The 15,506-nt window shown below is 40.2% G+C and overlaps 1 protein-coding gene across 1 annotated transcript; it reads right to left on the bottom strand.

The window, feature by feature from the left end:
* Positions 1–604: 604 nt before the first annotated feature.
* Positions 605–13,092, bottom strand: LOC148039005 (uncharacterized protein At1g03900-like). The gene is made up of 3 exons (XM_087674870.1): positions 12,335–13,092; positions 1,595–1,909; positions 605–1,464 (listed from the first exon to the last, which is right to left on the bottom strand). The coding sequence occupies exons 1-3, from the start codon at positions 12,806–12,808 to the stop codon at positions 1,390–1,392; spliced, it is 864 nt and encodes a 287-aa protein (XP_087530996.1). The 5' UTR covers positions 12,809–13,092; the 3' UTR covers positions 605–1,389.
* Positions 13,093–15,506: the final 2,414 nt, after the last annotated feature.

Raw genomic sequence — 15,506 nt, 5'->3', positions numbered from 1 at the left:
AAACACATCCCAAGCAAGGCTTAAGTGACTACTACTCCCCATATAGGGCTTGAGTGACTACTACTCCCTATGTAGGTGTTTTTGGCTCCAACACCAAGGCATGTGCGGGTTCACTATTGAACATAGGGAATCACATGTTGAAGCACATCCCAAGTACGGCTTAAGTGATTACTACTCCCTATATAAGTTTTTTTGGCTCCAGCACCATGGTGTAGCTACAAAGCCCATACCCTTACTGGGGATGATGCGTGGCAAAACACATCATTATGCTCCCCATAAAACACTGATGGAAGGAGCTGCTCATTACATCTTTTTGAGCCAGCAAAAAAAAAAAAATCATCTATGCTCCCCACAAAACAATAGAGCAGTTAGTTGGCTACATCAAAAAACTCAAAAACCCCATTACGGTTGCAAATTGTGACCAATTTTTCTGATACTAAGAGAGCACCTATTTGGGGAGGCAAGGTTTGCATAATGCAATGGCATGGTGCATTTGGCTAACAAACATTTAAGTCTAGACTTTAACTTTAGTTGACTCCCTTTTGACATGTGGCAATAGAACAAGAAGGAGACCGAAAGAGGGTGCAGAGACTAGAGCAAGCCATGCAGAAGCTAGCCTCAGCTATCAATACAACTGTTCATTCCTTGAATAGAAATGGAATTCCCTTTAAATTTTGACATTTGCCACTGAAAGTGTTCCATTGGCTAAATTTCTGGATCAAACATAATATTTAGACGTAATATTGAACATTGGTGTGGCATTATCTAGACAAGAAGGCAAGTGAAGTTTGGCATGCCCCTTACACAAATGCATCCTCTTTGCCCAGAGTACTGTAGTGTTGAACCACCAGTGAACAGACAATCAGGACCCGAGCACATTTTCACAATTGGAGGGGTTAATGTCTACACACCCTATCAGTGCAGCTTGTTTACTCCATCCTTCTGGGATAGACAAAGCCTATTGGTTTCATCTCCTTAGGAAGGAAAGTATAAGGGCTTCTGGAGGGTTCAGTCATACTAAGAAAGCTGATGTTCAAGTTTCTCTATAACCTCATTTGTAGAATGTCATTTAAAGCTTTAGCAAGAGATTTCCAGGATATGGTGTTTTATAGGAAACTGGGCTAGCTATCATTAACAGTAAGTGCCAGTCGAAAGAGCAAGCATACATCCAAGGCCTTCATTCTATGGTCATGAAACTTTGTGGCCTTTTTACTCAACCTGTAACACAAAAGTACAGTTTGCCAGTATCATTTGCTGCTTTTATTGGCATCAAAGGCAACTACAGGTAATGCTAGGGGTATGAGATCTTGGTGACATCATACGGGATGAGGTTACCCATGCCCAGCCTCCTTGCAGAACTAAAAAGCGGTAAATTATGAATCTGCATGGTCAGAAGGCTGCCCAACCCCCATGACTGCCTTTGTCAGTAGTTCTTCCTGAGCTGAATGATGATGGAAGACTTGTCTGTGAGATTATGAAAAGCCACATGCATGTCAGCTTACCATCTAGTGTATGAAACTGTGCTGCTATAAATTGCAGAAAAAATTATTCCCAACAGCGAAAAAAAACGTTTTCCTAGCTGCACTGATTTTACCTCTAATTCATCAATATCTGCAAAAGGATCGCTTGCATGTTTGGCATTTTTCTCTGTTGCCTCCTTTGATGGAGTCATCTTGAGTGCAGCCATTCCATGCACACATGTATTAGCAGCTGAGATTGATCGAAGCTGCCTGTTATCACTGGGGGGTGGAGGCAGAGGAGAACGGAGTCGCCCACCCCCTGGGGGTGGTGCTAGAGGTGCTTTCATGCGCCCACTAGATGCTATGTTAGTTCCTTCACCTCCATGCGTCATCTTCCCCATACTCGAGGAAGGCTTTGTGTTCACATTAATTCGGATTGTCTCCCCTTCCTGTCATACAAGGGAGGTACATCCTTATCATTTTGAATATCATAAACAAGCCATTAAAAATGCAAAAGCCTATTTAAATGTAGCGGCCTAAAAGACAAAAGGGACAGAAGAGCACCTTTCATACAGCTACTTCAATTTTAAAACTTGTTGCTTTTTTCTAAACAAAACTCGTAATTTTCTCACCACCCATAACTAGAACAGCAGAAAATAAATTCATGTTCCACATATTGATTTGTATTAAGAAATAAAGAACCATTTCAGGGACATTTTTCAGAATCCTGGAAAACGTTATGGATTCTTAGAAAGGAATAGATCCTTGGCATAGCAACAGGGAATGGCCATTTTCTAGCTTCTTGTAACACTCCCATCCTGTTCCCGTACCACCCCAGTCCCGTCCCCATGTTAGAAACCAACCCACCCCCCCCCCCCCCTCCGCATGGTGACAGGGCATGGCAATTCTTGCCCCTGTCCCCATTCCCGTTCCCATCCCCATCCCCAAAACCTGTCCCATGTTACTATCATCCTTCAGAGGGTTGTTAGAAAGAGAACTATACAAGAAAGGATCCAATATTCTTGTGCATTGTGCAAAATGGAGTAAAAATAGAGAGAGGCTACAATTGTCTATTATGGTCTAGAAACACAGCTATTCCTAGGTTATAATGAGACAGAATGGATTTGTGTAATCCATGTAGTACAGGTTATAGAGAAATAAGGGCATGCCTTCTTGGCAGTGCATAGTATTAATCATCGAATCATAACAACTGACATATGGAAGGAAAAACTGATAGCAATCGCATTTGTTCATACATACTCATTTAAGTGTTTCACATTTTCTGCAAAACTGTTGCCCGAGTTTTTCCTGCCCAAGTCACAACAAAATTTCCGGGACACTCAATTAAAAACCCCAATCAATAAATTATAATGGTACATAAACATGTTGCAATCAAGGAATTACCTTCTCATTTTGCAGATTTCTAATGTAGATGTCACCATGGTTGTCAGGAAGGTGAGATATTTATACACAAGAAACCTTGGTCACTCTTTAGGTGCCAACACGGGAAGGTCAGGCAAAAGCAGAGGACAGTAGACATAGAGTGAGACAGTGTTCATAAATATCATTACATGTAATCAGATGTGCATGTATAATGTGTAAGTAGTGTGTGTGCATGTGTATTGCTTTTTTTTTAACTTTTGGAACTTATAGTGAAGTCCACGAGAATGGATGAGTACATCTTAAGCCAAGTGTGTAGCCAATTGGTCTCAGGGTAGAACTTCCACCAAAAACTGTGCTATAATGGAGACCCTTCTACAACTACTTTAATTTGCTCTGTGTGTGGGCATGTGTGCATGCATATGTGTGTGCTGTTTAGGAGCCCAAAGGTATTTTATTGCAAAAAGGGGCATTAATTACATAGACGATATAATTAATGACTAGGTCATATGCTATCCTTTGTGGCTGCTTCTGCCAAATATAATCTGGGGATGCACTATCGGCCACTTGGGCATAAAAATTTAAAATTAAAGATATTTAGTCTCCTTTAGAGCTCATCCTCTTTTGGATCAGTATTCCACATTGACTGTTAAATTGGTGTATCTTCTTGCCCTCTATCCCCACCTACATTGACTACTCAATGGTGTGTCTTCTTATCCTCTCCATCCAGGTGCTAGAGCATATCAATGCTTTATAGCATATGGATAAATCTTTGAGATAGTGGCAAAAACATCACCATAAGATTTATAAGACCAAGCTTCCCCTTAAATTGTTAATAATCATATGGCATGTGGACAGCTTCCTTGCAAGGCATGGCCTGGTGGAATTGACTTGTGTATGTTGCACAACACCTCAGGAAGCTGTGCATCATGTTCTTGTTAGTCTGCTTTATTTCATGTTGTCATCTCTTGGATGTGAGCTCTATCAGAGTGACAGAGACGAAGGAGCTTTGACGATTTCCAACCCTAGGATTAGTGTGCATTTCGGTTTTAGAGTGTTTAGGAGTGTTCACAATAGCTGCCCTCTATTTCCAGCCAGTGCATTTCGATATGCTTGTTGGTGCATTCATGCTGTGAACCAGTTGTGATTGGGTTTGCAACTGGCAGCTGCATCCACCCATGCATCAGTTGGCTTGTTTTGGGTAAGCGCCAACATTAATTGCAAATTGGCCAAATTTGTTTGATTTAGGGTTACAAGAATGCACATATATAGCTTGGAGAAGAGAAATCTTGAGAAAGCACAACTCAAAGCGTATTGCGTTTTATCAATAGAGAAAATTTACAAGACCAAGTACACCCTAAAAGTGAATGGGCATATATATAACGCCAAGGGGAAAAAACCTCCTAAAGAGGAAAAAAAGTGTCTCAATGGTCTTGAGTGTGTTCAGACACATCATTATCAAAATATGGTAAAAAATCCCCCCCCTAGGAGTGATGCTATGAAGAAGAGTTGGCACTTACGTATAGGAAAGTGCAATGCTTGATGGACTAGATCAATCCACAAAGGGGAGTAAGCCCAAGCTTTGAACTTCTCATAGGACAAAGCCTTTGTGAAAAGATTTGCAAGGTTGTGCTATATTGGCACCTAGGCTGTCATGAGAACATGTATTTTTGAAACCTCACTTAACATGTGGATTAATTTTTATTCACATGGTTAAGTGAATGCTGCACATGTGAGGTGTAACTGGGGTTAGAGTAAATTTACGAGCTCAAGACCCGAGGAAATCACGGGATGTCAAAGGCAAAAGTTGCTATAAGTTATGCCGCACAAGTACTTAGTGGTATCTGGTGCCAGTTGTTGGCCTAGGACCTAGGTCATTCATTTGGCCCTAAGTGTCAATTGGTGACACTAGGGAAGTGGCGTTTAATGGTACATAGCACCAATCTGATGGTCAAAGATGACGCAGAGACACTTGGGAATGGAAGTTATCTAGCCAATTTAATTATTGGCCAGCCAGATTATTTTTGAAAGCACCAAAATAATTATTAGACTAATTTTTAGAATTTAAAAAATAAAAATTAATATTTAATTATGGATAATGCTGAAAAAACTATTTGGAAAGATTGCCACTTGTCAAAAATGCCCATGCAAGTCTAAAAAACGTCTTTAGAGACTAGAGAGAGGCATTTTTAGTGTATTCAGCCTGCAAGAGAGAGAGAGAGGAGATATTGCTCGCCTAATTTGCAGCCATTGGAGGACCTTTTTAAGGCAACCAGGGCAAGAGAAGACCAATCAACAGCAGGCGACAACATCTACAGATTGTTGAGACAAGGTAGCAGTAGTAAATGACTGATTTTCTTCAGTTATTTGCATCTACAAGTTGTTAAGACAGGGCAATAGCAATAAAAGACAAATTTTATTCAGTTCCAAGCGAAGAAAGTTTCAATTGTCTCTCTCCTTAGCATTCTCTCTCATCACCCAACCTTTCTATAGCCTTGCTTCAAAGATTGCAACATTGAGATCACTAGGGGTTGAGAAATTTCAGATTTCTCCGCAGTAAACCCTAATCTGCACAGCAGAAATTAGGGTTTAGCAACAGGCTCAAGAAGCGTGCCAAAAATTGGAAGCTCTAAGACTTATTCATTAGGGCTAAAGCTGTTTTTAGCCTATTTAAGTGGAGGGACTAGCAAATAATTGAATTTGGGGCATTTTCCATCTCCATCAAAGAGGGTCAAGACTAATTGATTGCCCGAATCAAGGGACAAAAATCAGATTAAAGACTGGTCATTTTGAACAACAAGGTGAGTTGGAATACCGAATGGGATTGGGAGAATCCCACTGTATATCAACTTCTTCTTTAATTAAGCTAAATAAATACCGAAAGGGGAAACAGTTTTGGGACCAACACAGTGTTCAATGTCCAAGATTATATGGTAAAGTGTACTTTTCAATTTTGTAAATTTGTTAATTGCTGTAAATTGTGCTTAATCATGTTATTACCACCCTATCCAAGGAGGAAGGCTAATTACATAGCCAAGCTAATCTCTCTTGTAAAGCATCTCTAATAGGCATAATAATAATGCACCTCAACATGCTTAGTATGTGCATGGAATACCAAATCCCGCGCAACTGCCAATGCGCTCTGACTATCAATGAAGATGGTCATGGTAGATGATTATCTAACACCCAAATCAGCCAAGGTGCGTCTAAGCCAAACACACTCAATCGTAACTATGAGAGAAGCCCTATACTCAACTTCACAACTAGAAGTGGCCATAGTAGGCTACCTCTTGCTCAACCACGATACATGAGTTATTGAGAATGAAGCAAGTTGCAAATCCCACTTATAGATACAAGAGTGTCATAAGAACCAATCCAGTCTAAATCCAAAAAAGGACATAAATCTGGCGATAACAATCTCCCTTGGAATAAAATAGGCCAAGGTGTCGAGTACATCTTAAGTAGCAAAAGACCCACTTCATTGCTTGTCAATGCTTGGTGCCTGGGCCATACATACCTATTGCGAGAACCCAAGCAAGTATGAGTAGCCAATGGTGCATCCAACTTACTATCACGCAATATTTGAACCAGCCATTCTAGCATAGCCTTGGACTGCTCAACCTCTACTCTTTCGTCAAAAAAGTGTATCATCAACATCTACATCAGAAATATGTTAATCTATGGTACCATGAGATGCTTGTGTACGTTGAAAAGCTATATCATTTGGCACATAACTGAAAAGAGACAACAAAGCATTATAAATATCCCGTAAGCATACATCTATCTCTTTTGTAGATGAAGTAAAGGCTAAACAACATCTTTCACAAAGACAGCATCACAACTGACCAAGACACTTGCTTTGTGATGGTATAACTTATAACCTTCGCTTTCATTTAAAAATCCAACAAAAATGCATTTCATAGTGATCTAATTTCTACATTGTTGCACTGATACCGAAGTACTCATTGCACTAGTAAATAACCAAACATAACTGTAGAAACACAAGTGTCCCATAGATTGATCATAGAAGTACGTGTATTGAATCTAAAATATCTCCAAACGACCTCTAAATGCATAAGCATATTATAACAAGGAAATAGACGCACCAACCCCCTCTCAAGTGTCATGAAATGCTCTGAATCTGCACTTTGTTGAGCATGACTAAGACCAATGTTGGGGGCCCTGTCGGCCCTAACTGAAAAGCATCAAGGTAAAGTTGTAATAAATGAGATGAATCTACCAAATCACCCTCCATCCATTTTGCATCAAGTGGTGCATAGCCTTGAAACTTCACCAAATAGCAACAAGAGACTTTTACATTTTTTACCTTCCTTTCATTATGTGTCAATATCTACTCAAAAACCAAGATTTCATCAAGTTTCTCAACCTTTGGCTGTTTCTAGTTTCTCAACCTTTGGCTGTTTCTCATCATCACTGATTTCCTCTGGCACATCACCTCGAAAAGGCCTACGAAGACTCACATGAAAGGCATTGTGAATCATCCAATGGTCAAGTAGCCTCAACCTATAAGCCATCTCATTGATCCTTTGCAATACTTGGAAAGACCCATAATACCTCATGCTGAGTTTTGGGAAAAGACGCTCTTTACCCTTTATTTTCTTCAACCTAGCCTTTCCAAAGTATAACAAGACCCAATCACCCTCTGCAAATGCCAAATTTCTACTGTGACAATCAGCTACTTTCTTTTGCTTCCTTTAAGTCTTTTGAAGAGCTTCGTTTATTTTAGTATAAGCTTCATCCATACTCTCGACATACTTATCGGCCTTAAAGATCTTATCCTTGGTATGCAAAATGGGTTGGACTCTCCCCACCCTCTTCTTCTTTTTTCACAATCTCAAACAATGCCTTGCCAATGGAATTGTGCAGTGTGTTGTTATAAGCATATTCTACAAGAGGCAAAAATTATTCCCATTTGGTTTTGTGCTCAAACCACATAACATTTCAAAAGTTTTAAGACAATAGCATTTGCCTCTTCGCAGGCTACCCATCTGTCTATAAATGGAAAGAAAACGAGAACTTTAAAATTGTATTCATGTTCTCAAAAAAGAATCTCCAAAAGAAACTCGTCATGCGAGTATCCCTATCACTCACAATAGACTATGGCATGCCATGATATTTGATGTTTTGCATGAACAACTTGCCATGTGTCCCACAGTTATCTTTTTCCTCACCAAAATGAAATGAGCATGTTTGCTAAACCTGCAAATAATGGTCCATGTACTATCATTCCCTACAGGTGTCCTAAGAAGACCAAAAAGAAAATCCATGGCTATGCTATCCCATAGTCTATCAAACTTGACCTTTTGACATATAATACATGTGCACACAAAGTAATCCATATCATGTCGCAAATAAAAGCAACCATGCATCATGAGAAAGGCCTCTCTAAGAGTATAGTGCTCATGGTACTCACCATCTGATAACAAATCATACACTCTAGCAAAGTCCTCATCCTCTGTATACTATGTCTTCATCTCATCTAACTCGTGATGATATACTATAGACACTATTGAAACCTCTAGTATCCTAGACAATGCATCAACCACAAAATTCTTTTTACCCTCCATGTGCCTATCAAAAAGTGAAACATGGATAAAACATTGGTCCATCACATATGCTTCTTATACAACTTAGCTTGAGTTTAAAAATATCACAAAGTTTGATTATTTGTCTCTTTTTTTAAAACCCCTAGCAAGTAGCATTTCTAAGTGAAAAGAGAACGAATTATAGCAAGTAACTCCTTCTCGTAAAGCAGTAAATTTTTCTCAACACCCTATAAAATTGCACTTTCATATATAACATGGCCTTCCTGCATGAGAATTGCACCAATCTTGTTCCCATGTGCATTATACTAAACAATGAAAGCCTTTCGAAGAACTAGCAAGATCAAAATTGGATCCAAAGTAAAATTTTATTTCAACTTATCGAATGCCACAACTTTCTTATAAACCCATGTGAATGGAACTCCCTTCTTCTACAACGCATGAAGGGGTGAAGCAATTTCACAAAAGTAGCATACGAACCTTCTATAATAAGAGCACAATCCCAAAAATCTACATGCATCATGCAAGGTTCTCAATTGAGGCCAGCTACGCATTTCTTTCACTTTTGCAACATCCATTCTGTTATGGGAGCACTAGATAGTGCTTGAGAGACTAGACTAGATACAAGATTTGTTGCAAGAATTCTGATTACAAAATAATCCCACGTATGGGCACAAGGTACAATGATAACTTAACAAGATACGCAAAATCCCACAACCCATGACCATAGGTATAGAAAACACGACTCGATAGAATAAGGATCCCACAACCCGAGACAGTAGATATGGATACAAGATATTAGAATAATAAGATTTCTCTTGACGGGGATGAACAAGATACAAGACAGTACTAGACAAGATCTCGTACTACGAGATTACAAGGTGATAAGACAAAGAGAGTATAATGGAAGACAAAACAAGACTAGATACCATGACTACACAAGAACTAGAACTAAAACTCAAAGTTACTTACTTAGAGGTCTTGACTCCTTGAGCTCCCAAGACTAGCATTCGCAAGACTGAGGAGCTCTATAGCAAGCCCCTCCTTTTATAGGTGTTGGAGGGTGGCTAAAGATCTTCTAGAATGTTCCATGATAACATCATTGATGATGCAAGCGATGACATGGCGTAAAAGGTTCTAGGATGACATGGCAAGGACGGCTAAAGATTTTCTAAAATGTTCCATGATGACATCATCGATGATGCAAGCGATGACATGGCATATCTTCTATAGGTGGCACTATTGTCCTAAAGCTTCAGCAACTATCTCCCTACTCACAACTAAATTCTCCATCCTCAATTCTGCCCCAAACAACCCAAAATGGGAGAAAAACAGCCCAACATGCAAGATATGCTTGCATGCAACCCAAAACTAATCCAAACTTAACATTTGGCAAATTTCCATTTTCACTAGGGCCTCCACATGCAAAAACGAACTCCATAGCCCTTTGGCCCTGCCCTCATTAGAAATAGCATTAAAAGCCCCCAACCTCAATTTTAAATTTCTAACCTCTTTGAACTCAAAAGTGTTGAAACTTTTCATAGATCTTAGTCTAGGACATTAAACCATTCAAATCTCTAACCCCCATGACACCAAACGTCATTTCCAAGGGAAAATTCAATGTCCTTGACCAAGATTTGACTTGCGCGCTCCACTAGAACCTATCCATCATATAACTTCTACCAATGTCTCCCATTGCAAAGGCTAGGATTATCTATCACCGTGACACATTAACTTAATCTTACATTTGCACCTCACATGTATACAACTTACGTGTCCAAAGGGAACTAAGATAAAAATTCACGCCCTCATCACAACATGCAACATTTTCATTTTTTGTGCAAGTGACCAATTTTTAATGCACACTCCAATGCAATTGGCCAATTCTTGGGCTGTGTGCTAGTTATATCAGCCCCTTGATCATAGGCAATCATTGTGTTTTACAATTTTCAGCCCTCTCTGTCATCCAACGATTTTCCTCCATCGTTCGGTGCTACTCTTTGTCATCAACTTGATCTAGTGCCCTCATTGACACTTTGGCTTGCATGTAAGGACTGATTAGTCACATTGTATTCAGCATTCTCTAGGAGTTCAGTGCAAATTTTCTTCTTCCATTCTCGTCTTCCATTGCAATCGTTTTCTTCCCTTCTCTCTCCATGTTCGTGTTCTTCCATTGCATACTCATGCGATGACATGTAAGGTGTGTTGCTGGCCACAAATCACCAATTGTCTCAAAGGAGACCACTCACAAAAAAAGCATAAAATGGTCCAAAGGGGGGGGTGGAAAGAGGAAAATGCAATAGCAAATTATGCAAACACAGCAATCTCTCACACATGCAACACCATGTGAGTGCACATGGGGAAGCTACAATGCACTAAGAGAGGGGGGGGGAGAGAGAGAGAGAGAACATAGAGAATAAGCACAAATGAACACAAAGCTTGAATACAGAAGGAGAAATCAAGACTGCATACGATGCTAAAACCCTTGGTGTGGGAAGGTCAATATACTCAAGCAACACCCATTATCTTCATTTTTGCTTCTCTTGTTTTTCACTTTAGTATTTTAGGACGATTAATTACTGATATGTTTAGTTTCCCTTGATGCTCCTGATCCAATGTAGCCCTTGCCTAAAGGTCAAGGTTGTGTGTGTGTGTGTGTGTGTGTGTGTGTGTGTGTGTGTGTGTGTGTGTGTGTGCACGCCCACACGCATGTATGGTGGGCCCAAGCCACTCCAAAAAAGGCTGGCCAACAAATATAACGTGACTTTAAAAATGTTCTTATAGAAAGAGAAAACGGCTCAATATGTGACAAAAAACTGCAGAATGGGAATTCTTGGCATGGACCCGCAGAGTATGAACAGTGCCTAAATGATCTGCAACTAGGTTCAGATTCTGCACAAACTGTATGCTAAAATATGCAGAGTAAAGTGTTCCCCTCTATTCAAAATGTGACTAGGTGTGACAATGAAAACAAATCAAAAGATGCATGTAGCAATTACCCAGATATGTTTGTACCTAAAGATCCAATGGGTATGACTACACTAATGCTATGAACAGTGCCAAAATGATCTGCAGACAGGTTCAGATTCTGCACAAAATGTATGCTAAAAGAGTCAAATGAACACTAAACACTATTTTCATTATTTTCTACTATTTCTATTTTTGTTTTTATACATATCGTAGAGATATTCTGTCATAACACAACACTCCCGCTTTTTCTATAGCCAAAAAAGTGACCTCAATTCTGCGTGCAAGGACATAGGTGTCCATCGAGATTCGTTTATGAGATGCATTCCCATTGTATATCCCAAAGTTTATTTAAAGAAATAATATGTTCCATGAAAAAACCGTTGTAAGTCAAATAATCTATAGAGCATTTTTCCTTGTGATTCATTTTCCATTTGTGCACAACAATGGTCTCTCTATACTGAAATTCCAAAGAAGAGTTATCCATTTGCAAGCATATAGAACAAATCTTTTGTAAACACCGACTAAATGACCTTGCTTTACTAGTGGTTCATTTGAATTATCAATTTAAATTGAGCTCTACATGTATCCGAGCAGGAAAATTTAACCTGACTTTTACAGATCATCCATATACACGAAGGAAATGAAGACCTAGTGAGATTATCATGTAAAACAAAGCGTCCCCCCTCTATTTAAAGTGTGACCAACTGCGACAATGAATCAAAAGGTGCCTGTAGCAACTACCGAGATATGGTATACAATACCTAAAGATCCAATGAACACATTTATGCTTATGCGCTCACTTGACACGGAGAGACGACATGTAGAAACACACAAGTGACATAATATTATTAACCATTTCTAGAACGTCTATATTTTCAACAGATTTAGCTCTCGTGACACGATCAGATATCCATTTCATACTTAATAACCCCAAATCGAAGGAACCTTGAAGAGCATTACCTTTAATCGCAAGTCCAAAGCTGGACGGGCCTCACCGGAAGTGAGCTCATCAGCAGAGCTTTCCTCTTTGCGGAGGACATGCTTCTCATGATCCGAGAGAGCAACATTGAAATCAAAGGCTTCGTTCCTCTCCGCGAAACCCAAGCCAATGAAAGCATGCTTGCCCAGGCCATCATCGATCCGCAGGACAAAGTATCGTGAGGAGTCGGTGGCAGGCTCAACGCTGGCCTCCCTCTGGCCCGGATGGACATGGCAAGCTGCAAAGAGCTCCCCGCTACTGGAGTCCTCGAGCCTGATCTCGCACACCTCCTTGAGAGACACCACCCGCAGCCTTCCTGACCAAATCTTGTCGGATTGCAGCCATTCTCCGCACTTGTATCCTCCACTGCTACTCCGCGGGGGTATTTTGTACACGGAGACCTCTCTTACGACGAGCAGGGTATGTTCGAAGGATTCTTCGTCATCAATGGACATAGTTTCTGTCTTTGCAGGGATGAGGGAGCTTAATCGATCGGGACCACACACACACACACACACACACACACACACAGATGTTGGTTTTCGGGGTTGGAGTGGGGTGCAGCAGGGTAAGGGGGTGTGGACTCTCAGTGGAGGGGCAAACGAGCGAGAGAGAGAGAGAGAGAGAGAAGCAGATGTCAGTACTCTACAGGTTTATTCACGCGCTACAGAAAGTAGAGATGGCTAGCCTAATAGTGATGACACGCACCAGCGCACAACACCCCTCCTAGCGCGTGGCTTGCAGCGAGGGTTTTTTTCTTTTTATGCTGTTTATATTAAGAAAAAGTAAAAATTTACAAATCTAGAGATGCAGCAGGCTATAAGCTATGTTACTCAGGCTCTCAGTTTCTTGTGAAGTAATCTGAAGATCGAGTGTCTCCTCCTAAGAGTGTTGAGCATAATTAAACATTTGGCCCTTAGACGACCCAGGAGGGTATCCAATTTAGAGGCATTCTTGCTGTCAAAAATTAGCATGTTCCTCCTATCTCGAATGAACTTGACGGTCACTGTAAAGACTAGAGAAACAAGCTTCCAACTGCTTTCATCTAGGGTTGAGTGGTCAACAAAGAAGGCTACCACTATAGAGAAGTTATCCGTTAGATTGGCATCCTTCATCCATCTCTTGACTTTACGCTAGACTCGAGAGACACAGAGGCAGTCCCAAAACGTGTGCTTCTTGATCTCCTCAGCTCTTCCACACAGAAGGAGCATAGGGGGGACAACATCATCTTCCTTGCAAGATGTGCTCGTAAGGGGAGCTTCTTCATTATTAGTTGTCATCTCAAGACATTCAATTTGTAAGAGGGTATGGAGCCCCAAACTCTTTTGATCCTTCTCTTCCAAGCATGTGCTCTAGCCATGCATGGGGCACTCCTTCTTCTACTTCCTAAGGAGGTTCTATGTGATGACTTGTGAGTGAGACTGCATGTCTCAAGTGGCCTTGCCATTAATAAGTTGTTTGTCTGTTGGACTTTTGAGGACCTTTAGAATAGAGTCATCCTTTCTCAGTATGGAGGCAAGCCATTCTCCCTTCTTTGATTGAAATGCATAGTTGAGCCAATCCTTCTCCTTGTCATTCAATCAAAAAGCGAATGGCAAGCTGCTCTATTGAGAGCCAATTAAATCCTTGTCCATCCCACATATCATTCCATATTCTCAAACATTTTTCATGTAGATTCCTAAAAGGTAGAGCTCGAGTGGAAGGACACAAGTGGAAGCAAGGGCTATGGTGAATGGAGCAAGAGAACAAGAGAGAGAGACACCATATGTGGGAACTCCAATAGTCACAATGTGTGATCACCCTTCCCTTATTCAATAATCATTGAAAGAATAAAGAATAAAGTGACAGTGATGGGTGCCCACTACTTGTAATATACAGGTGTGCTATCATAGTGTGTGAAGTAAATACAGGGTAGCGTAGGCACTGGTGCATTTACCCCCAACAACCTCCCACTTAAAGGTGAATGTATCTCAAGTGAGGAGAGAACAACCTCTCACTTAAAGGTGAATGTATCTCAAGTGAGGAGAGAACAAGTAAAAAGTGATAAAAAGTACCCCAACGACCTCCCACTTAAGTGAATGTGCCTCAAGTGAGAAGAGAACAAGTAAAAAGTGACAAAGTACTTCATGTACAAATGTACATAAAGTACAATAGGATGAGAAATAGACATCATCCCATCCTACACCCATCATCTTTCTAAGGCAAAACATTTCGTTGAGAGACTTTTAGTGAGCAAATATGCAAGATTCTCGTGAATCGAGATATTAACAAGCTCAATAAACTTATCCTCTACCACCTCCATATGATGAAGAAATAGTGCACCTCAATGTGCTTTATCATCGCATGGAGGACTGAATTCTTGGCCAACTAAATAGCACTCATAGAATCTGAATGCAATTTAGGAGTAATAATAATACCAAGGTTTATCACTAGATGGCCTAAACATAGGGCCTCCTTGTAAGCCTCAGTGGCTATAACATACTCTGCCTTAGTAGTAGATAGGGTTGTGCATTTCTACATCTTGGACATCCAAGAAACATCACCTTTAGCAAAAGTGAAGATATACGTAGAGATAGACTTTCTACTATTTGCATGTCCTATATAATCAGAGTCAATATGACTCACGATTATAATATCTTGACCACCAAAGCAAATGTTTGTATTTGTAATGCCTTTTAGGTATCTCATTATAACCTTCACAACAACCCAATATTGCCGACCAAGTATAGCCATATAGCAAGTCCCTACCACGGTGGTCATTACCGCTCTTAGTATCGTGCCTACCCCTAATGGTCAATGCATGAGAAGTATGGGCTACATCCACATTCTTTCTATTTATCTCCTCTGTGAGTAAGACACCCTCAACATCCTGGAGTTTCAAACCATCTTTAGATATGTTAGTACACATGGCAGTATGAAAAGTATCCCATGACTCAAAAAGTGTCACAAGCAAGAACGAGAAAGGAAGATTATCCTTCAACTTAATGATATTCAAAGTCAATTGGCTAAAATTGAGTGAAACTCATTCAAATGCATAGACACACTAGTCTCTTCCTTCATGCAAAGGCCCATGAGCTATTTCAACCAATATATCTATGAAGCGCGACTTTACTTTGATAAAGATTGCATATCTTTTTCCATAACTACTAACTA

Source organism: Lygodium microphyllum, chromosome 3 (assembly GCF_053477565.2).
Source record: "Lygodium microphyllum isolate KBCC chromosome 3, Lygodium_microphyllum_v1.1.10, whole genome shotgun sequence".
NCBI classification, from domain to species: domain Eukaryota; kingdom Viridiplantae; phylum Streptophyta; class Polypodiopsida; order Schizaeales; family Lygodiaceae; genus Lygodium; species Lygodium microphyllum.
This window is presented reverse-complemented; position numbering and strand designations above follow the sequence as displayed.

What these genes read in the sequence shown, in the direction of transcription:
- LOC148039005 (XM_087674870.1), bottom strand. Translation starts at nt 12,808, where the DNA reads ATGTCCATTGATGACGAAGAATCCTTCGAACATACCCTGCTCGTCGTA. An exon ending in CTTTGGACTTGCGATTAAAG is followed by an intron (nt 1,910 to 12,334) that starts GTAATGCTCTTC and finishes CTTGTATGACAG; the next exon opens with GAAGGGGAGACAATCCGAAT. An exon ending in CAGATATTGATGAATTAGAG is followed by an intron (nt 1,465 to 1,594) that starts GTAAAATCAGTG and finishes ATAATCTCACAG; the next exon opens with ACAAGTCTTCCATCATCATT.